The sequence below is a fragment of the Topomyia yanbarensis genome, chromosome 1 (genome assembly GCF_030247195.1).
Source record: "Topomyia yanbarensis strain Yona2022 chromosome 1, ASM3024719v1, whole genome shotgun sequence".
NCBI classification, from domain to species: domain Eukaryota; kingdom Metazoa; phylum Arthropoda; class Insecta; order Diptera; family Culicidae; genus Topomyia; species Topomyia yanbarensis.
In genome coordinates this window covers 173775456-173800221 of record NC_080670.1, presented here as the reverse complement: position 1 = coordinate 173800221, position 24766 = coordinate 173775456, and the positions used below count along the sequence as shown (strand labels likewise).

Sequence of the window (24766 nt, the reverse complement as noted above, 5' to 3'; positions counted from 1 at the left end):
CGAGACATGAATTTTACACTGAATAGAACACCCGCAAAAACTGCTGCTGGGGACAGAAAGTTCCAGTTTTAAAATTTCCAGTTTTATATTATAGAACTGTCAAAATTATAAATCTAAAACTGAAACTCTCCTGAACATGCTCTAACAGTTTTAAATTTTGAAACATTTTTTGTTCGAAATTATAAAACAAAACGCTCTGCTGGGAATGTGAATGTTTCAGTTCAAGTTCTACTTTGAAACTCCTATACGAAAATAAAACGCTCCCCTAATAAACATAAACGTATGATTTAAGAGCCTAACGACCTGTTCAGGGTATCATCCAAACAATATGTGGTATCGTTAGACTATATGGGTTAAAGTTTGTGTATAGACCCTATCCTGAAATCGTTGGATTATATGGGTTAAAGTTCGTGTATAATTGTTTTTATTAGGGTTGCCAAATGAACTGATATGAAATCGACAAAACAATAACTTTTTCGATTGAATTTGTTATAACTGGCGCGATCTTCATATTTTTGTTTCCCAGTGAGTTATAACCGAAACCATTCCTACCCCTTCCGGTGTCAGTTCAAACATCGGACAACACTTTTTAGCTGTCGCCGCAAAAGCAAAAAAAAATCTCATCACATTCTGTCAAAATTATAAACGGGTTACAGCAAAATTCGTCTCGTCGTCGTAAAGTCGTGTATTGTGTGGAAGTGGAAGTTTCTGACGAAGATTTCAGTGTCCTCATCGGTCGGTTTCGTCATGTTATTTTTCCATTATCATTACCATTTTTAATCCTTCCGAGCACATACTAGGTGTAGTTTGTTGACGTGTAGGTTTTGAAGATCCTCGAGCGCACAATAGTTTCGAAATTTGCGTTGAAAGCAAGTGAAAAACAAACCCCACACGAAAAGGAAAGCTACCTATTGAATTTTATTGCTCTTGTATGTTTCGATGCTTCCTATCGTCAGCAGAAGAAAATTGTGCCAATTTCGTAAGCAATCGTGGAGAGGAAAAGAGATAACCTATGGCAACGAATGAAAAATAAACTACGTTTTACACAATAGAGGACAAGTTAGACAGCGGTCGTTTGTTGTTTGTTTTCGGGCAGACAGTCGGAACCCACCTCGGAACAGTATTGTTATGGTTGGTGGTTCTCACGAAGAGCCTCTACTGATAAGCAACTTCTGGGGAAAATAGAGACGTTACTTGAAAATTGTTTTAGTTCAATAATTATGTTCGCATCACAAATGAATTCGGGGGAATTGTTTTCATGTTCTTCATTCACCCACATTGAAATATAATTTTCATTTTGATGTCTAATCATTGCACTTCATAGCATATTTTCACCTACTCATACCCTAGTACTATTTCTCAGATATTCTGAAATTCTAAATAATGCAGCCGAGTTCGTCTAGAGCATAGTGTTTACCAGTGATTTTTCATATCCTAGATCTCGCACATCGTAGCTGAAGTGAAGAAGGTACCTCAGATAGACCGTACTGAAACTGATAGTATAAAAGTGAACAGAAGCAATCGTGAAGCAGTGTGAAAAAAATCGGTTGGTGAACACAACAACAGCGTCCGTGCCGGCGAATAACGAAGATGCCTCTTTTTGGCAAGTCGCAGAAAAGCCCCCAGGAGCTTGTGAAGGCATTGAAAGAAGCGGTCAATTCGCTAGAACGGGGCGACAAGAAAGCAGAAAAGGCACAGGAAGATGTTAGCAAAAATTTGGTAAGTCTCTTCTGCTTTATTATGGATAGGAATGCAGCACAGAGAAGACGATTGTGTTGCTACTTCGAATTTTGGTGATAATTTCCCATGTCAGTCATCAACATTGGCACACTGTGTCTGCTGCATGGAAACTAAACCCCGTATAATGTGCAGAAAGCGATAAAATTTCTAACGGTACATTGCAACAACTGGGCCTGCTGGAATTAATATTCTCCGGTTTTAAAGTTTGGTTTTATCGAATTTCTTTTCATCCCGCGATTCGATTGCCGTGCAGCTTCGGTGCAGCGCAGTAACGATCGTTTCTTCATATCGATGATTTTGATGCCTCCTCATATATTCACACCAAAAGAGCATTTTCTTTAATTATAATTGGTCAGCTGATCTGCAGCAAAAAAAAAATCAACGAATTTTTTCTCTTTATTTTGCCCCGATAGCAGCTGATAGTAAAATTACTAACGCATACATTTGATGGCCCCACTTGTAGAAAATTGAGGGTAAATTTATTTTTTCATTTATATGTTCAGCCTTCATTAAACTCCCGTTCAGGTCGGTCAAGGTTATCTACTTTGCCTACAAGGATGCTAGTTGAAGTTATGCGAATTCAACTGACTTATTCAAGGTTACCTCAAATTTTCTAATTCAGCCTTTCGCAAGACAAGGACTAGGTCACACTAGGAATATGTTTCAAACCTATTTCGGCTTAGCCCTTTAGAAGTCGCGTATTACACTGAGTGCATGGGTGCATGAAACTTTGGCAAATTAGTATTAGAGACTCCACTGCCGCTATACAACTAACTGCCCATAGAACATCTGACAGTTATGAAATTTCCCACTCGACCGACAAACTCGGGTGGTTCGAGGTCTACCGATTTATTAACTGAATACGCTCGGTTTCGTCGGTAATCAATTTCCGTTACAATATTAATCACCAGATTTAATCTGTTTAAATCTGGTTCCAGTTATAAACTATCAACTAATGGACCGATTTAATAGGTTGAAATAGACCGATTTCAACAGATTTCGTCTATCATGTTCAATCGATTGTCGCGTTAAACTCGCAATCGCTTCAACAATCGACTGATTAATTTATTGCATAGTCGGTCGATTGTGCCACCGCAAGCCGATTTAGTCGGTGGGAATGTCGGTTCACAGCTTCCTTTCCTGGCCTTTAGCGATGAGCCCTGATATTGGGAAAGACAAAGACGCAGAAAGATAGACACACATACTCGACTGACAACTGGGCGAAGTCGTTTTGGGAAATGTAAAAAGGAAAAAAAGCCTCTTTCCAAATTCGTTCCAACCGAATATGTCGCTGAGTGCCGAATATAGACGATTAACATCAGATTGGTCAAAAAGGTTCTTAGAATGCGAGATAGTCCGACAGAATAAAAATTTTGCGCTCAAACGAATTTAAGGTAGCGAATCTTAGTGGTTTCTCAAGTTGTACGATCTGTTCGATTCATTGGCAACGCGCCTTTCAAGCATTCTGATGCGACAGACGCGTTTGGTAGTAAACTCCAACCAACAACTCCGTATGAGTTCTCGCTTGCATCTACGGAGATGTGCAGCTGAATTGACCCTAGCGTACCACAATCGCCGAAGTAATATCGAGGCATTCTCACAAATTCAACATCATTCAAGTACGTTGTCCTTTGCTTCATCCCAGTCGCAAATCGATTTCTCCACATGTGGGGTACTACACTACGATCGCGGATTATGAAGCTTGCCCAAAAGGGATTGAAGAAACTCATGACGCAACTCAGTACAATCTGCTGCGTTGGTCGTTTCCCTCCGGTCAAGAATAGATGCAGTTGTTCTTTTATTTGCGCTGAGAATGTGCTCTGTGTCGTACTTTGTATTCCTCACAATACTTATTGCTCTTTCCAACTCCCTTTCCTTACTCCCGTTGAAATGAGATTCTGGCCATTGTTCTCCAAGTCGTAGCAGAACTGATGTGAAAGCTAGCGCGGAAATGCATCTCTTGGATTCCTTTGGTCCGCATCACTTGCTCATCTATGATATCAGAGTTGTCGAAGCAATCATCGACATAATGTTCCACCCATAATCGCAAGTCAGTCCCATGTTCTATGGGATTCCCTATCTACATGGGACTGACTTGCGATTATAGGCAGTGTTTTTCTCAACACTGCTTCAGCTCCTTCGAGATATTCCTTTGCAAACTTTTTTGCATTGTGCATGACGAACAGGGCTTGGCCAATTGAGCACAACCATCAGGTACACTTCTCCGCCGAATTCCATTGTGCCTGACGATCTTCAGGGTGGATCCAAAATTGGCGGAACATCTCGCGAATGTCACCACCGAATGCTATTCTTCGGGTTTCTTTGGATTCAGCACGAAATGCTGTGGTAAATAAAATGTCTTATGTCACTCAGTAGATTGTAGCTCCTTCCCTGGAGAGTCTTGCTAGGACATGGTGGGGTTTGGGTAGCATTGAGCTCTGTTAAAAAAAGCCATATTTCCGATAGCAACTCTAGCAAAGTGAGTCTGTGTCGCTTCTGCTAACATCCTATCAAAGACCGAAGACCTTAGCAATAAGGGCACCCTGGCCCAACCGGTACATCAGGATCGACGCTAATAACCTCGTGATTATGGCATACTGGTCATGGAAAACGTCAACCGACAGGATATGGACCATAAATTGAACGGCGACATTTCACAACAGCACATTATCACATTTCGGAGAGACGGGAGGGTCCTACTCCCTGAGTATGGTAGGATGACACCGATCTGAAGTGGCGAGTGGACTAACAGTACGGCTGCCTCTGTTTCGCCAAAATCTTGGCAGGTCTCCGTTGTAACACCATGGCTTGAACGCTGGAGAAAACCGTCCGTTTAACGAAAACGGTGTTGAGGTAAAGCGAGCTTTTTTGGGAATGATAAATCAGTTAGCGAGAAGCGAACGACCACGATAGTCAGGCTCACCTACTGTATCATTAAAAATATTATTAATTATGTTGAAATTATTATTTTTTATCCCTTTATGGGCAGCTAGGGCCGAGGGTGGTGGCTAGCGGGTTTCATACATCCTTGACCTGACGGACGAAGCTATGGTGCCTTGAAGACAGGCAACGCAGATCCAAGGCCATCATTGAAATGATAAGTTCTGCGTTTGAGATGTACTTTACCCGGTTGCCAGACGAATACCTGTAATACGTGTGATTTTGTATGTATATGTCCGATTGTGAGTCCTACTGTGGTGGTTTGTGCGTGGAATGTGAATGAATGTTGTCTGAGTTGGCGTGGATGCTCACCAATTGCGTAAGAGTGTGTGGATTTTTTTCGAGAGTTGTTCTACTGGAGCTATAGAGCTAGGTTGTCGGAAGAGCTACGCGTCAGAATCACTCGCTACAATTGCAGACGAGATCAATTGCAGCGGGTCGGATTCTAAATGATATTTGTCGTACGTGTGTAACTTCGCATGTATAAATTCGATTTTATAACCGTGTTTCCATGTGCATATTCACGTGTGTTCTTAGATGATCGCGCGCGGACCGTGAACTTGATACTTAATTTTCGCAGTATGGCTCAGATGCTAAAAGAGAGTGCGTTCTTCCATATCACTTTCGCGTATTCGGAATTTTGGATGTATTGGTGGACGATCGCATTTGTATGTTCGCCCCTGCCAATTCATGACGAGGGACTCAGACATTTGTATGGTAGCGCATTCGATCGCCTGGGCCTATGTATGTCGCGTGTGATGGCGTGTTTGCAGCTTCGCGAGTATAGTTTTCGGACTTCCGGACGTGATCGACCCGCGACCACGCAAACGCGGGCGCCTGTTGGCTAGCGTTTGTAAATTTGTCAAAGCTATAACGATCATTTATCGTGCTTTGGGGATCGCGGGTGTAGGTGTGCATGAGTTATCGCGTAGGGCTGTCAAAGATTGTTTGGTATATTGTCATCTTCGGGAGCCCTGGCATGGTACAGTCCAAAGTTAGGAAAGTCCCGGTCGGGGCTCGTCGCTAAGCCCAAGGTTCCTCCAGAGAGTATTTGGCCCCAAACCCACATTGTACATTATTTCGACCATGGCATAAGTGGATAATAAAGGTCGTCAAGTTAAGTACTAAATTTGATCACAATGTAGCTTAACTAAAAATAAAATAATCGTATCCCAAGTTTCTATGTGATATCATCACTGTAATACTGCTTTGGTGGAAAAGCCCCCGGACCACGTCATGGTACAGTATCATGCCGAGGTTTGAAATTATTAAAATTAAAATGAATTGTGCTTAACCAAAGTATTGAACGTTATTACCAGTGATTGAACATCACAGCGTGGGGGCTCAACTGGGATCGATACAATCTCCCAATGCAAAAAAAGAACTAATAAACTTTTCCAAATGGGCGGCCAAGTTACGCGTCCCTGATGACCGAACAATTGTGTTCTCCAAAAGTGAAAAAATATGTGACAAACTATTTATGGACAATTGATATTGATAATTGACATTAAATGGTGAAATACTATTTATTTGCTAAGTTATAGAAAACAAACAAAAACCCTAGTTATTCATTGGAAATAAATTTATTACAAGGCATGTGGAAGCCTTGAACAGAATTATAACACTTACACACCGACGGATGAGCGATCACAGCCGCAGTGAGAAAGAACTCTTCAAGTGCAACTCGGAGTCGCAAGTATTCATCGGAAGCCAAATCCTTTCGTCAACGGTCATGGATCCGTCAAGAATGCCGTTACTTGTGCCGCGAATTCCTATTCCGAATGTCGTTGGCTACCCACCAACCAGGCTACAAAACCATCAGCCGCAGGACAGCAACAAGCAGATCTCGTACAAGTGCTGTCAGACCAGATGAATTTTGTTCCATCAGCAACGGACGAACTGTAACTGCAGAAAATTTTCAACAAAGTGCTGTCGAGCAGACCCTATCTAATTTGATGGGTGGCACCTTGATGCTCTGAATAACAAGTTAAGTTCGATGGAACGTACGCAGCTAGCCCAACAGCACCAATTACAGCGTATGCAACAGAATATGGTGCCGCCAATTCCAGTACCACCAATGCCGGTACCGCCACCTACAACAGTGCCATGTTCAAATGGACTCGAACAGTGGAACGATTTGAGCTTTTTCCAACAACCCAATGCTTGGCAGTGTAATGCAGTCCCTCCAATGTCGAACGTAAATCAAGGAGCACAATTGACCGGTGGCACTGCCGGACAAAACGTCTATAGAAATTCTGAGATAAGCTCAGTGCTTATTAATACTAGAGCACAAAACGTCGGATTTGTCATGTCTAGAAGCTTCGAAGGACCGAAACCTTCCTTCAAAGATGATCTAGAACAGAGGCATCCCGTTGAATTTCTCCAGGATGTGGATTGTTACGTAGACTCGGTAAGATTGGATCAAAACTGCAAACTATCTTTTGTCTTATCCTGTCTCGAAGGCGAAGCTAAGACGTGGGTAAGGGGTTTCGGTTATCTGCTCATGAACTACGACCAGTTTCGCTTCCATTTTCTCCAGCAATATTGGGGTCAACAAGCTAAGAGACTAGTGCAAGAAGAACTTATGTACGGGAATTATACGGTGAATGGCATAATACTTTTTGGCTTTGATTGCTAAATCTCGCCACCTGGACACAGCACCATCAGAGTTAGAGTTGGTGCTGCAGTTAATACAACATTTCCCTCGTAGTGCCGCAGCATGACTAAGTAACTGTTCGGACATACAATCTGCCTATACCTTACTACAAACAGACGAACATCACAACAAAACCTTCAACCGCAATGCATGGATATCTCGAACAGACGTAAATCAACAGAATCACAATCGTCCATGGGAAAGTCAGCAGAATTACAACAACAACAATGAAGGACAATTAAATCGCAATGTACGAGCTGCGGTAGCCGTAATAGATGATGATGGGGGTGCAGATGTTCACTCTATTGCGAATATATTTGTTGGGTCGGATGAACTACTTGCCGAAGATAAGGTGAGTGGTCAGCCCAAATATGAAAAATATCCACTGGATAGCGGTAGCGAGTTGAGTTGCATTGACAAGTCTTTTTATTGCGAGCTGAAGTCAAGGGGTGTTCCATTGGGAGAGTTTCCTGTACAGTACACTACCATCCAAGGTGCATAGGGAAAAAGAAGAAATCCATCTCGAATCAAGTATTTGTTCCAGTGTATATCCGAGGCGAGATTGTCGTTATATGTTTGGCTGTGGTGGAAGAGCTTTGCAGTCCATTGATATTGGGCATGGACACGCTACACTATTTAAAGGCGCAGATGGATTTTCAACGGCGAGAAGTGTGGCTGACCATGAACGGTAAAGAAAATTGTTACGTTTTCTTTGGAGGGCATCCTTAGCTTGCAATAAAAGGAGTGCACATTTTTATATAATAAATTTATATTTACTGTCATTCCAGTTGCCTGACCTCCGCCCTATTCTCCTGTCCTAACCTTCACACTATTCTTTCCTGTCTCGCTTTTCCCTTCACATCTTTCACATACGTCTCACCACCTTGCACAACTCTTCTTCTTTACCATCGCTGTCTAGATGTAACGTTCTTCCTTCACCTAGCCTGTCCGCAATTCTGCAACCTGCAACCAACAACGTATCACTCCGTAATTTCCGCATGTCGTCTTCGCCGACCAGTAATTTCCGCATGTCGCCTTCGTCGTTTTATGGTCTCCTTTTCGTCGACTAGAATTATTTATCGGCCGCCTCGGCATTGTTTCCCTTGCCGACTGGTTGTATCGTGCGATACCGAAGCTGATTCGTTAACCGTATTCGTAGGATAGAAATATACTTGGTCCTTCTTCAGATGCGGGACGGCAGATAGAAGAGCTGTCCCATATCGAACAGCAAAAGGCAGCCACCACGATACACCACCGCTCTGGCCGGGCCGCCCCGAGCAAGAAGAATGAACTCTTCCACCATTCGTATGATGCTGACAGGCAATTTATTCTTTCACGGAAGTTTTCCTTCGCTTGAGTTTGCGGCTGTCAAGGTTATGGCAATGCGATCGTATTTTATAGCGTATTTGCAAGGGGTCGGCCAATATTGAGATAATGGTGTTAAAGTGTAATGTAACATATGTGAACTATTAATAGCGAAATCACATATAAAATTTCGAACGTTACAAATTGTACTGCCGTTTTGTGTGGAAGATGCCACCAAAAATCGTGGATCGACACAAATATGTCGAAATGAAATAGGGGAAGATAAAATAGTGAATATTAAAGAACCCATAGACGGGTCGCTCCTACATGGACATTTCGTGCGGAGTGAAGAAGAGCAGGCTATACTTGATTTGCTCTTAAACGAGTTTTCGGACGTACCCGGCAGGACAACAGAATATGAGCACGAAATAATAGTAACGAACGATACCGGATTCACTCAGAAACAATATCCGATCCCATACCGTTATGTCAGCAACACTCGTGATCAAATTAATAAAATGGAAAAATTGGGAATAATCTCCCGTTAGTCGACAGCGTATATCAATCCATTATTGGCCACCATGAAAAAGTCGGGAAGTTCGTGTTCGCTTGGATGCTCGTCGTTTGAACGCGATTATGAAAAAGGACAACGAGAAGCCTCCGGAAGTGCAACATCTAGTACAGAAGTTCCACGGATCTTGCATATTCTCCTTAATAGATCTGACCAGCAGATACCAATTAAACCTAGCCATCGGAAATTTGCCGGTTTTCTTTTTGAAACCAGATTCGTCCTTCTATTTGAATTATGCACGGCTGTCGCAAGTTTCTCACGAGCAATGGATATAATTTTAGGTCCGGAGATTCTGGATTTCATCGAGAAATATTTAGATAACCTTCTCGTAAGATCCAGGTCCCGAAGCATCTTCGGGTTTTGTTCACACGCCTTAGGAATGCCGGTCTGACAATCAGTTCAGCGAAAAGTGAATTCTGGAAAACAGGACTCAAGTTTTTGGGACACATAATTGGACAAAATGGAGTTGCAATTGATCCAGATAAAGTGTCCGCCATCCAGCAGTTTCCGGAGCCCTGCGATCAGCGGTCGTTGAAAAGCTTTCTGGGGATGGTTAGTTATGTTTTACGTGCCAATGCTCCATGGAAGTGGTCAGTTGAAGAAAAAGAGTCCTTCGATTCCGTGAAGCAGTTATTTCTACGACACACAACTCTCCGCTACCCACTAACGGAGAAAGAGTGCTGCGTGCAAACGGACAGTTCGTACCAAGGACTAGGGGCCATGCTCTTTCAATGGGACGACCAGAACGATCGATTGGTTATCGCCTACGCCAGTCGTCTACTGCAATCAGCTGAACAAAACTACACTGATACCGAATTAGAAGCATTGCCTGTGGTGTGGTCGCTGAACAAATGGCGGCAGTACTTATTAGGAGCGCATTTTACTGTGTATACTGATCGCAAAGAACTTGTTTTCCTGAAAAGGTGTCAGTTACTTAATGAACGACTGACAAGATGGATTTTATTTCTCCAGCAGTTTAATTTTGACATACAATACTGTAGAAGGAAGGATAACGAGGTTGCGGATGCTCTGTCGCGCTACCCGGAAGGAAGCATAAATACGTCGATGCGGCCATCGGACAGTTTGTATTAGCCAGATTTTTTATTATTTATTAGATTTGCGCCGACTTATGCGGCAATTGCCGGGCCAACAATTTGCGGACGAAAATTTGCGTTCCATCTACCAGAGAGTTGACACTGGGGTACACTCCTTAGGATCAAGAAAGTTTATGAAAGGTGACGATTTGCTCTTCGTCAAAAATCATCGGGACACAGCGTGGAAAATAGTCATTCCGCGAACCATGTTTGGAGTAGCCATACGTTTCTATCATGACCAATCCGGTCACTATGGATTGCAAAAGACGTTTCATGCGATGAATAAAGTTGTCTATTGGAAAGGCATGCGAGCTGATATCAAAGCTTACATTACATGTATAATTCCAGGTGGACCAAACGAATTGTTGTCGGTTGATTTATTTGGTTTGACGTGTTCACGAAGTACGTTACATTGGATGCGGTGAAAAAGCCTACGGCATGTGTGCTATGGGGAAAACTGAAAAAAACGAATACTGCAGCTCGGAAAACCAGCCACAGTCCTGTGCGATCAAGGTACTCAATTCACGGCGAAATATTGGGCTAGGATGTTGAAGGCCAGTGATATCAAACTTGTATTCACATCGATGCGACATCCACAAGCCAATCCAGTGGAACGATCCATGAGAGAATTGTCCAGATTGTGCCGAGCGTATTGTCGAAGCCATCATAGGCTCTGGGCAACAAATCTGTAGCTGTTCAGTCGTTGGATCAACAGTGCCTACCACGAATCTACTGGCTCAACCCGTACGAGTTACAATTTGGAAAATCGGGCAAGGATGCACTTCAGAGCCTTTTTAGTTTCCCGCCTTTGGACTGTACCTCAATTGATTACGACCAGGTTCGAATTATATTACGAAAAAGCAGACAAACGGAATGATCGGGCCACGAAACAATCCGATTCAGCCCTGGGGATTTGGTTCTACTTAAAGCTAATCCGATGTCAGTGCAGGACGACGTGTTCATCTTACAACATAGGGAATCCAAAAAAGTGAGAGAAATGTTCCACATTAACCTATTGAAACCGTTTATTCAGAATTGGCAGCCGAAAACTTCGTCGAACAGTGCGTTTGCTGGAACGGGGAGCTGTAACACCATGGCTTGAACCCTGGAGGAAACCGTCCGTTGAACGGAAACGGTGTTGAGGTAAAGCGAGCTTTTTTGGGAATGATAAATCAGTTAGCGAGAAGAGAACGACCACGATAGTCAGGCTCACCTATTATATCATTAAACATATTATTAATTATGTTGAAATTATTAAAATTAAAATGAATTGTGCTTAACCAAAATATTGAACATTATTACCAGTGATTGAGCATCACACCGTGTACGATAAAAACTTGCCAGTAATAGTTGGTTCGGATGGACCATTCCCAATTTATGCCGATCCAGCTCTGAACACTACTCCCCACGAAAGATAGTGTCAACCCTAGCATGTTATTTAGAATGAGCAGGAGGAGAAGCAATAGCAGCATCAGCAGTCGCAGTAGGCCCAACAGCCAGAGCAGATAGTGGCAGCGAGTGACTTAACGGAGGAGCTCGACACGTTTGTAGGCATGAGAAATAATATCCATGAGGACATTAACAAGATGGTTCTCAGCGTCCGAATGGTGCTAGTGTCTGCTGTGAAGGAGTGAGACGCGGCAACACTGGGGGCTGAACGTGCATTGGCGTCGGCAAACGCTACTCTTTCTAGCTGCTCCGAAGCAGGGGAAAGAGAAGTTTGTTGGAATGAAGAACACACCAGTTTCCATTACTCCAAAGAGAGCAAAATCCTCGCTACAAGATCTTCCATCCGTTACTGCCGAAATAGAAGGACGCCACTCAACAGGGAAAAAGTTGGACTACCGTAGTACGTCGTAAGGAAACAACAAAAGCGAAAGGACAGAATAGTGGAGCTCCGGCTCGCCAGAGAGCACCAAAACGAGAAGCAGTGCTAGTCAAAGCTAATGACGTGGCGTACCCAAGAAGGTAAGCTGCTCTTCGAAATTAAAGAGGATCCCACGATTAATAGCTCGATTATGCAGGTGATTATGACCACATCACAGGGTGAAGAGGCAGAAGCAGCAGTACTTTTAAGCCCGGAGACAGTGATTGTGTGCAAGGAACTAGGTGAGATCACGACGGCAGACGAGCTGAAAAGTGTACTGAAGCAACAATGCAATCTGGGCGAGGTGCACGTAACGATCCGCTTAAAGAAGGAGTGCGAAGGAATTCAGACAGCGATGATACGTCTATCGGTAATCGGAGGAATACGAAAGCCTTCAACAAAGACTTCTTTGTAAAGGCATTTCGAAAGGCGGGACCGAGTTCGTGGATGCGGCTGATCCAATAAGAAGGATTGAGAAGGCTTATGACGCCACAATGCCGTGAAAACTTAGAGCAACGCAATAGACGGCGTCCAGCTTACTGGTGGAACGAGATGCTCAGTACACTACGCTCTGCTTGCCTAGGAGCCATAAGGCGGGCTCAGACAGCAGTATCCAAACCAGATAGAGAGGAGCACAAGGCAGCGACTCGGAAAACTAGACTTGCTTTAAAATGGGCGATCATGTCTAGCAAGTTAGATTGCCAGAAGCAGCTGTGCCGAGAAGTGGACGCCAATCCATGGGGCGACGCGTGATGGCGAAAATGAAATGTCCGACGGCAGCCGAAATGTATTCAGGTAAGCCGAAGATAATCGACGGTCTCTTCCCGAAGCACACTCCAACTACCTGGCCACTGACACCGTACGGAGAAGCAGGAGCAAACATGGACGATAGGCAAGTGACTAACGATGACTTCATAGAAGCATCGAAGCGACTGAAATCAAAAAAATCCGGATGGAATACTAAACTTGACGCTGACAACTGCGATCCTGGCATCGCCGGACATGTTCAGGATGGTGCTGCTGAATGGTCTAGAAGAAGGCACCTTCACCGAAATGTGCTGGAGCAAGCGTGGAAGGTACAGAATCCGGTGTTACTGTCAAAACCAGGAAAACCACCGGGCGATCCGGTCTCGTATAGGCCTATATGTTTGCTGTATACACTCGAAAAACTTCTGGATAGAAACAGGCCGACGGAATGCACGGAGAGCGACAGCGGATTGTCCAAGATGTAGTTCGGATTCTGCAAAGGAGTATCGACAGTAAAGGTAATTCGAACAGTGTTCGAGAGTGCCGAGAAAGGATCTAAACAGAAATGAGGAGGAAATCGATGCTGCGCGCTTTGGTCACGATGTATGTGAAGAATGCGTTTAACAGTGCCAGCTGGGAAGTCATGGCCGCAGCGCTACACATAATGAGGGCGCCGGCTATCAACGCCAGATCCTGAAGAGCTACTTCCTGAACAGAGCGCTGCTGTACGAGACAAATGAAGGGCAGAAGATAATGCGAGTGACAGCAGGTGTTCCTCAGGGCTCCATTATCGGTTGAACTCTTTGGAACGGGATGTACGAGGGGTCTTAACACTGCGGTTGCCCAGGATTTCGCGAAGTGGAGGTTTCGGTGACGGAGACAATAGACGCGATCGAGAGCTGAATGAACGGGATCAAGCTGTAAATAGCTAACCACAGGACGGAAAAGTAGTTGGTTAGCAACTGTAAAGTGGTTCAGCGGATGCAGATGGACGACGGAGGGCACATGATTGCATATAAGCGTGCACTGAAGCAATTGGAAGTTATTATCGATGACTGATTGAGCTTCATCGACCACGTCGACAACGCCTGCGAAAAGAACAACGAGGGCAACGAACGCAAAAGCGAGGATTATACCAAACGTCGGCTATCCGAAAAACGAAACACTAGCTAGCAGCGAGGCGTCTGCTAGCTAGTGTTTCGTCATCGATACTGCGATATGGCGTCCCTACCTGGGGTGTGGCACTGAACCGCAAAGAGCTGTACAAGGCGCGTACAGACCAATATTGTCGCAGGCAGTATGTGTTATCGTCGGGATATCCCCATATGCATCATCCTGCCGGAGAGTAACGGGTATTACAATCGGAGAAACACCAGAAACGAGATGAAAAAGGCAATGAGTATCGATTGAATGACGAAGTGATAACAGGAATGAGACAATACGGAGAAAGGAAGGTGGACCTACCGATTCATCCCAAAACTGTCGTCGTGGGTCAATGGAAAGCACAGAGAGGTTCCACCTGACCCAGCTTCTGTCGGGTCATGGCTGCCTCATCTGGTCGGGAACGCAACGTCACCGTTGTGCCCGAAGTACGAGAACTTCGAGGTTTTCATATGTCCGAGGTTTGAAGCGACACGCAGAGAGAGGCTTGAAACGGGAGGCATGTCGGATAATGTCGTTTGCAGAATGATAAGCGCCGTAAAAACGTTGAATGAAGCCTACAGAGAGGTGACGCAGACCCCATGATCGCATTACAGCGGAAATGGCGTGAGGAACAGCGAGCAACGGTTTCGGGAGAGCTCTCATTCCTGGGAAACTCTCCACCGGAGTGGGTTAGATCCGCCCCTGAGAACTAACCGTGTAGACCGCTATAGAGTACCGGGTATGGGTCATCGGTGCGCCAAAGAACCGGATGCCACGCTCCATCCGAAATCGTCGAATGACCACCGCAGCCTACCGCGTACCTTTATTCAGCACCGGGTTGTCTTGGGGCACCAGCGAATCGGCCTTACTGCACCGGAATCGCAGGCCCTGCCCTTGGCATTTAGCTGGTTGGTTCAGTTTCGGGAGAACTTCTTTTTCCGGGTAATTTTCCGTCGAATTAGGCTAGGACCAAACCAAGTAGTTCGCAAACAAGTTGGGAGCCAAATCGCTCAACGAGGAAGAGGTTAAAGGAGTTTCGGTGCTGAATGGCACCAGACAGGGAACCAATGGGTTTAAGAAATTGTGTTGCTGAATGGTACAAGGGAGCGGAAGAGCTCAGTAAATCCGAGTTTGCCGCCCAGATTGCCCTCGTAGGGGATGAGCACTAACTCTCAATCCACAGCTAGCTTTCGTGTAGAAAGACAGAAATGGCCACTTTGTGTGATTGGTCGAAAACAGTTGGTGTGTCGAGAAGTGGTACTCTAGCCCTACTGAAGAAACTAATTATTAAGTAGTTAGACTAGAGTCGGTGTCACGCACATAAAAACCCCTGCCTGAAGTAATGCCGTAAGGTAGTGTTGGGGAGGAATGAGTTTCGGCGGCAAGATTAGTTGTTTTAACGAGTCGAGTGGCTGCCAAAACTCCGTTCCCTGAGTTTAGGATCTTTTTGATGATTTTTTCTGCACCTCAAAATCAAAAAAAAACATGCGCGCTTAGGATAAAAGTCCAGGATCTTCACAACCTCCTCCGGACCGTCTGCGAGTTGGGGGGTCTACCTAGGATATGCTGGGTTGGGCAGTCGACTCTGTCGAACCTCTAGACAAAATATAAGGTCTGTACATCATAATCGACGCCCATAACCTTCCTAATTACCGCATACTAGTCATGGCAAACGTCAATGGGCAAGGCACGGACTGGACGGCAACTTTGACAGTCGAGTTGTTCTGCTCCCTGAGTAAGAACCACAACTGCCTGCGCCCCGGTTAAACCTTGGCAGGTCTCCAGGTACGTTCGAAGCTCGTCAGCAGACTCGGCCCAGCTGATTCCAACAGATCCGGCTCTGGATTCGAGCCACAAGAAGGATCGTGTTTAACCTCAGTTTGACCTCACTGCTTGCATAGGTAACCAATGGTCCTTGAGTTGAGTTGAGATAGCAGCCTGCAGTGTGAGGGGGGGGTTCAGTATGGGGGCATCCAAAAAAACCAAAAAAGAGACACACTGAAGAAAGGAGGATGCGATTGCGCGAGTGGTAAGCTGCAGAGATCGCCGGTTACGCGTTGGTGTTCGCAGCAAGTACCACCAGCAGCATGGTAAAGAAACCAACGGGAGACGGGGTTCCTGAATCGAGTGTTCGCCCCAAGATCAAGTGGCGACACTACCCAGAATGACTCAGTCGATCTTGACTGAAGTAAAAAAAGGTCGATGAGCCCTACGAGTTCGTGAAATTACGTTACGAGTATTAAACCCGCATCCTCAGAACACAACGGCCGAAACTGAGAAGACACCAAAGCGTAACCGCTCGCTCGAAGTAACAAAAGAGCGAGCTAGGATACACCAGCGATCAGAAGGAAAAAGGAGAAGCAACTGTAAAAGTTTTTTGTTTTTTTATTTCTTCCAGCCTCTTCGGGATAGGTACAATCACTGACGAATCACTGATCATCACAACTGACATCGTACGCAGCTCTTCTCGAGAGAGTGAGCGAGGACCCGGTGCTGGGAGAGAATGTCGTTAAAACGAGGCACGCTCAGAAAGGTGAGATGATCTTCAAGCTGAAGCATTACTCAACCTACCGCGAGCTCGTTGCCAAATCTTTGGACACCAAAGCGAACGTAGGAGCCCTGTCACAGGAAGCCTTAGTCGAGTGCAAGGTGCTAAACGAGATCACGACTGAAAAAGAACTGAGGGGTGCACTGGTCGAACAGTGCAACCTAGAAGTATCGACTACAATCCGGATTAAGAAGTCGAATGGAATCACTCAATCGGCTGCGATTAGACTACCAGTGGACGTTGCCAGCAAGTTGGTGGAGACCAGCAAAATAAAAGTCAGATCGTCGGTATGCTCGCGAATTACCATGCAGATGAAGAGAGGTGCCTCAAGTGCTTGGAGTTCAATGAAAGGGTCACTTTACAAGAGACCGCACGAAGCAATCACAGGATGGACAACTCCAAGTGTTCTGCGTATAAACAACCGACCAACAATGGTGTAGATAACCCAGCCTAATCTCAATCATTGCGACAGTCGACAAAAGACACGAAGAGTGACGTTGAAATTATTGCAGAACCGTATCATGTTCCTTCCAATAGAGGTAACTGGGTGGCGAATATTGTAAGGAATCAAGTAATTGGTGGATTCCCTGGCCAAGAGGTGGCGAACAGCACACATGAAGGCTTCGCGACCGCCGATACGGTGTATTCTTGTGTAGGTATTATGTTCCCCCAAGGTGGTCAACCGAGCAGCACAATTGGATACTGGACACACCAATCGACTCGTTAGTCGGACGAACGCCGGTTGTCATAGTTATTAAGGTTCTTCCCCGTACACGGTACCCCTATTCCGTTTGTATTGAACTGGCATGAGCCAACATCTCTGGGGCCACATAAATTATGGGCTCATTGGCAATTTAAGATTCGCACTAGTTAGAAACGATACGGCAAGACGTTTGTCATCGAGCTAAAATATTGGACAATAAGTCGTAGAATAAAGTGTTATTTCCGACATGTTGATGAATGACATTTTACATCACAATGCATCAATAATAATAAAACGAATTTGAACACGCAAAGTCACGTCGTACGGAATTGATTCTATCCATTATAAATCGACCTTAACACGACGTTTTAGATGTTTGCTTCAAAATCATGGCTGCGTAGCAGATACCTGGTTAAGTCTACTAACGCCTTGGGAAAACAATACCTTTTAAAGGAGAAAGATCGAATGGGTCAACTTTAATTTTTGTTGTGAAGGATTAACCATCTAAATTGTAATGTTCAACTGCGACTCCAAGGATTGTACGATTTGAGAAGCACATTCTAGACAAACTCTTACGCACTGCATTATGATGAATGAATATAAAAAACACACATTCATGTTTCCACGAAGATGTAGAGGCTTTCCACACCTGCAGCACCACTGCGATACCGTCACGAAATCAACCATCGTACTGAAAGTCATAGAGCGATTGTAACTATACCTACCACACGTAGATGAGTCATCTTTTGTCAGCAAAATAGATAGAACGTGATATCTGCATGCAACTAGGATATGTTTATTGAAATTTATTTTCAACTTCAGTAAAATGCAGAACGCAAGAACATTCATTGCTATGGTATTAGTTGCGATGTACCTTTGGGGGTTCGTCATCTTCGAGATTAGAGATGAATTATCACACATTCTTTCGTGTACGGAAATTCTTCTTGAGAGGCTTCAAAATACTTTTACCCACTCTAGACTGGATGTGTTCGTGGTTAATATTCGTTGACTTTATAGTTATGTCATATTGCAGAATTTCCAATTTACATTCTAACATCCAACAATATTGACCGGAATAGGAATAATTATCATAAAATTATAATCCAAATCAAGATCAATATCTTGATTAGTTTTAGTTCAGTCAAATTGCACGAGCTGCAATGGAGACCCGGCACTCACCTGCCGGTGGGGAGAAGGACCAACATTCTTCGGGATTCGGAAGATTCACTAAATTTAATGCAGAATCACTTTTTAAAAATATGTTTATTGGTCCTATCCGTCCTATCCTGTATCAATTTTATCAGCTACAGCAAAATTTCCTATTGCTGCTACGCAACGCCTGCTCCTTTTATCGAGTTTTCAACTCGCAGAATCTGAATTTGCTACATCAACAAATAATTTTAGGGAAAGAAAGGGTGTCAGCCAGGGTGAGAGCTGATAAACGACACAATTTCAATAATAGTTAATACTATTGAAACTAAATTTTTCGAGTTGCATCCTATTGGTTAAATCAAAGCTTATACCAAATACAAATATGTATTTGTATTTGCTTATACCAAATCTGGATAAACATGTGAAAATGGCATATCGCCAATGAGAGCCTCTCTGTGTTTACTTTCTATTCCGTCAATAGCTGGGCCGCTTTTACGTTTGCTCCTTAACTCTTTCTTAGCACAATATGCTAGCCGACATCATAGTCTTTCGATATTTATTGAAACAATGTTGGAAAGTTTAATGAAGACACCGTAATAATCGAAAGAGGAAGTAAACACAGAGAGGCTCTCATTTGCGATATGCCCTTTTCACATGTTTATCCAGAAATATTGTTTAGATTGAAGATTGATGAATTCAGTCTTGGTCCTGATGCAGTACAGGGATGTGCGTACGTTATTTGAGGTTAACTGGAGCCTTTTTCCTTAAAATTTTACAGGTTCTCATAAAAAATATGCTATACGGAACGTCAGACGCAGAACCACAGACGGAAATAGTCGTGTCGCAACTAGCACAGGAACTATACAATAGTAATCTACTCTTGCTTCTAATACAGGTACGTAAAATTTGTTGACATCGGTAATATTCTTGACTATATGAAACGAAGATGTTGATTTATAACAAAAACGATAATCTTTCGGGAATCATGCAATCCTCGTTCGCTAGAAGTTAAACTCAAAGTGATGTTGTTTTTTATTGTTGTACTTGTGCCCTCCCCATGTAGAACTTAAGTCGTATCGACTTTGAAGGTAAAAAAGACGTTGCCCAGGTGTTCAACAATGTGCTCAGGCGGCAGATCGGCACGCGATCACCGACCGTGGAGTACATCTGCACCAAACCGGAGATTTTATTCACACTGATGGCTGGGTTAGTATAGACTAATAATAGATAAATATCATTCTACCACCAGAGTTGTCATTGTTTAGATACGAGCACCAGGAAATCGCACTGAACTGCGGCACGATGCTGCGGGAGTGCGCCCGCTACGAAGCGCTGGCCAAAATTATGCTTCACTCGGACGAGTTCTTCAACTTTTTCCGCTACGTTGAAGTGTCCACCTTCGACATCGCCTCGGATGCCTTCTCCACCTTCAAAGAGCTGCTGACACGCCACAAGATCCTGTGCGCCGAGTTCCTCGAGCAGAACTACGACAAAGTGTTCAACCACTACCAGCATCTGCTGAATTCGGAGAACTACGTGACGCGAAGACAGAGCTTAAAGCTACTTGGAGAGCTGCTACTGGACCGGCACAATTTCACGGTTAGATTGTTTAGATTATTATTTTTGGTTGCATGAATTCTTACACTATTTTCTGAACGATTTTTGTTGTTGTAGGTCATGACAAAGTACATCTCCAACCCGGATAATCTGAAGCTGATGATGAACATGCTGAAAGAAAAATCACGAAACATTCAGTTTGAGGCGTTTCACGTCTTTAAGGTATGCTGAATATTTGGCGAATTAACATTGTTTACCGTACACAGACTGGAATTGATCAATATTAACTTTTATCAATTAATACAACATTTCAACATTCTTCATGCATAACTACTGATGATCTTATTCTTTTAGGTATTTGTAGCGAATCCGAACAAACCGAAACCAATTCTTGACATACTGCTACGAAACCAGGAGAAGTTGGTAGACTTCCTAACGAAATTTCACACGGACCGATCCGAGGACGAACAGTTCAACGACGAAAAGGCGTACCTGATCAAGCAGATAAAGGAGCTGAAACCGGCGCCGGATCAATAGTAATACGGGATGCGTGAATAAACAAACACACAGACAGACAGACACACACAAACGATCCACACGTTTCCCTCGCCCTTTACGCTGTGTTTCGCGCTTCCTGTTAATCCCGTTTCCCCCGCACTAGTATTTTGTAACAAAGGTAAATACATATACTATAAATAAAATAAATTTAGAATATCCAGTAAAAGTTAGTTACAATAGTGGTTATAAATAAATTTTGAAAAAAACACACATAAAAATACTGGAAAACAAAACAAAACAGTCGAAAGAAGTTAAATGATAGTTGGATAGGAAAGAAAAACAGAACATTATGTAATCTTAGACCTTCTGCAAACAAAAATCACACCAGAGAGTAATATATTTATTAAGACAAAAAAAACGATTTTCGGCTGCTAAGAAACGATAATACCTACATACATACAATGTTGTACTATTAAAAGTTGCAGTTTTGTTTTTGTCTTGCACCACCCGGCAGACCAGCTGTACTTGTAAGATTCGAGGATTCTTATAGAATGGAATAATAAAGTAAACCCGAAATCGATCCTCTCAAAACTACTTGTCGTTTACACAACGCTATATTCTGTTGCTGCTGATTGCAGATAGAAAGAGGTCGCTAGAAACAAAAACAACATTTACACTTTACTGTTTTCACTGTAGTAGTTTGTGTTAAATATTACTCTTATACTTTGTCATATTCCTTGAAATTTTACACTAGAAACAAACCAAACAGAGGGTTTTCCGATCTATGCAACATAGTTTAAACATTTATTTGATACCTTTATACCTCATTAGTCTCCAGATAAAATCAAGCATGCTAATACATTCTCTCACGAAGGAAGTAAACCCATCACAACGCTTCGGCAATTAGGTTTTACAAGTTGGATATGCTACTTTAAGAAATCTTGGCTATCTGTATAGATTACCGATCTTTGTTGATACGTATACTAGGTTGTATGAACGATGGTGTTCAAAATTCAAAAAAGAAAGCGATCAAATCGTATACTTTATGTTTATGTCACGGAAACCACTCGATAGGACATTGTCATTATTAGATTACTGGTGATTTTATGAGGGGTGTACCCCATATGGCATAATGGACGTTTGGCATAACGGGTTTGGCATAAAGACGTTTGGCATAATGGACATTTGGCATAATGCTTATTGAGAGGTAGCGACATTTGGCATAATGGACGTTTGGCATAATGGACATTTGGCATAATACCTATTGGGGGTTAAGGGACATTTGGCATAACGGACGTTTGGCATAATGGACATTTGGCATAATACCTATTGGGGGGTAAAGGGACATTTGGCATAATGGACATTTGACATAATGGACATTTGGCATAATATTGGGGAGTGAATCCAAAATTATCATAATCAACTTTCGTCATATATATGATGTTTTATTTTGTTACTTGGTTTGTTATCAACAGAAAATAAATATTTTCCATATTATATGAATCACGCAATCTGTAAGTAGTTAGATGGATCGCAAAGAGAAAATGATTAGAGATAGGCACATTTGAACATATTTTTAATAGGTTAAAAGGGTCCTTTGGATTACGTGATGTAAATTTAGCAAGTGAAATTTCCGTAATTCGATAGCTTGAATAATGAGTAACATGTAAACTGTACATTGTACAGTACTACAGTAGAATACAGAAGTATAATTGCGTTCTTTGTAAAGAAGGGCGAATCACTATACTTTTCATATACTATTTATTTATTAATATGCACAGAATAGTATACATATTGCGCGCACGAAAGGTTCCTCCATGCGCTTCGCACGCGCTGACGTGTAGAAACTCTTGCAGCCAAACCCGCGTGTTAGCGAAGAGTGTGGTGGTATGCTTCGCGCGCGCAGGGTTCGACTGAAAAATTCATAACGCCGAAAATACTCAAATGTTCTTTCCAAAATGTTAAAGGCGTTAAGAAAAATATTTTAAGAGAAAAAAAGTCATCCAACTTTTCAATATTTTACATTAAATAAGCAGCATGATTATTTTTAATAAACTTCATTCGAAAACTGAGAAAAGCACACATTACATGCTTTCAACAATTTTTAATATCTTCTTCAGTTATTGCAGTATTGGAGATTAAATAAAAGTATTTAAAAAAAATTAAAGCAAATTACTACTATTTGAAAGAAAAAAATACGTGTCAAATATTTTAGTCAGCCAAATCGAAACAAATGGTAAACAAAATTTGGGGTGGTAAATTTTATGTGGAATGCTCCATATATAATGTAAAGTAGGGTGCATCATAATTCTGTGCATAATAGTAATTAAGTATTATATGAAAAGCATAGCGATGCAGCCTTCTTTACAAATAACACAATTATACATCTGTATTCTGCCGTACATGTTACTCTTTATTCAAGTTATCAAAAAACGGAAGTCTTACTTGCTGAATTTACACCACGTAATCCAAAGGACCCTTTTAACCCATTAAGAATAATGTGTGTAAATGTGCCTATATTTAGTCGTTTTTTGCGATGATCCATCTAAATACTTATAGATTGCGTAATTCATACAAAATGAAAAATATTTTTTTGAGTTGATTCCAAATTACGAAATAAAACATCGTATATATGACAAAAGTTGATTATGATAATTTTGGATTCACTCCCCGATAAATACTATGCCATTTTATGCCAAACGTCCATTATGCCAAATGTCCCTTTACCCCCCAATAAGTATTATGCCAAATGTCCATTATGCCAAACGTCCGTTATGCCAAATGTCCCTTAACCCCCAATAGGTATTATGCCAAATGTCCATTATGCCAAACGTCCATTATGCCAAATGTCGCTACCTCTCAATAAGCATTATGCCAAATGTCCATTATGCCAAACGTCTTTATGCCAAACCCGTTATGCCAAACGTCCATTATGCCATATGGGGTACACCCTTTTATGAGAACACTGTTCCTACACAGAAAGCGCAACACGAACGAGTAATTACAAGATTTGCACTTCAGAGAAAGAGAGAAAGTGAGGATTGGAACTGAAAAGGTTCTACCGCCAAATTGCAATAACATAAATTCGTGCATATACATATTTCATGGCTTTTTATGTGTATTTAGTAGATGGAATTCGATTTATGCAAAACAAAACCCCCTTTTGTCAGCATCGTAAGAATGTATATGATTATTAGTTTGTTGAAAGCATTACACAATACAGTTTAGCGGTTTAGCTATCGAATCAATCATTTGAGTTCAATAGTGATAAGTTGAGTCAAACAGCTACAGCTAGCGAAACTAGAAACTGTGTGTGTGGTTTTTCGAGTAAATCCATCGAACTAAAAGAGCAAAATAGATACCGTTTGCAAGTAAATCAAATGGAATAGTGGATTCGGCTAGATTGTTTTATAAGCAGGTGGTAAAACGATTGAAACGTGAAATACCAATAAAGACAGACGAGTCTCAATTGATGGGTGTTGTCAATTTTGTATCATCTCCGTTGGGTCGCTTAAAAATTCTATAATCATAATAGCATCCCACAAGGAAGTCATATCGACCCAGTAACATCGTCCTCTATTTTAATGACATCAATATTAAATTACAAGGGCCCCACCTTCGCGCAGAAACGCAGATATTTGGAATCCCTACTACCAGAACGGGGTTGACAGAACCGAGGCTGTCCAACGACGCTTGATACGTTTTGCACTTCGACATCTACCAGAAGCAGATTTCAGCGAGCGTCTAAAACCGTCGACAGTTCATACACACACTCTACTACTCGACACTCTCAGTATCCGGAGGGACTGCTTTCGAGCCCGGTTCGTCTCGGACTTACCGTCTGCCAGAATGGACTGCTCTACAAATCTCGAAAAACTGAATCTTCAATTCCGCACTCGAGCTCAACTCTTGCTTTTTTAGGAGAACCAACTATGACCGTCAGAGCATTGTTATCGAACTTACTTCAGCGTATTTTTAACAATGTGGCGACGGCATTCGACTTCACTTGACGAGTTAACTAATCTAAGCTACCACCAAGGGGGTCAAGAGGTCTGTTGAAGAAGATACAACAGATAAGAATGGAAAGAACAATATATATATTCGTTACGTGTTCTTTTGCTCCTGGTTACAACCCGCAACTCGCAGTAACGATGTTTGCTCAAAAAGCTTGTACTGCTATCTGAGAAGGAAATTTGTTCAGCACGCCGTTTTTCGGTGGCAATGGAGGAACAGTCCAGTTTCTTT

General features: G+C 42.7%; 1 protein-coding gene across 4 annotated transcripts; it reads left to right on the top strand.

Moving 5' to 3' along the window:
• Window positions 1-601: 601 nt before the first annotated feature.
• Window positions 602-23990, top strand: LOC131681751 (protein Mo25). Of its 4 annotated transcripts, none has more exons than XM_058962765.1 (7): window positions 602-735; window positions 1439-1719; window positions 19245-19361; window positions 19530-19672; window positions 19732-20065; window positions 20141-20245; window positions 20378-23990. In XM_058962765.1, the coding sequence occupies exons 2-7, from the start codon at window positions 1591-1593 to the stop codon at window positions 20558-20560; spliced, it is 1011 nt and encodes a 336-aa protein (XP_058818748.1). In that variant the 5' UTR covers window positions 602-735; window positions 1439-1590; the 3' UTR covers window positions 20561-23990. The 4 variants fall into 4 exon arrangements, with proteins under 4 accessions (XP_058818748.1, XP_058818757.1, XP_058818739.1 ...); XM_058962774.1 differs by lacking the exon at window positions 602-735 and adding an exon at window positions 795-817; XM_058962756.1 differs by lacking the exon at window positions 602-735 and adding an exon at window positions 846-979.
• Window positions 23991-24766: the final 776 nt, after the last annotated feature.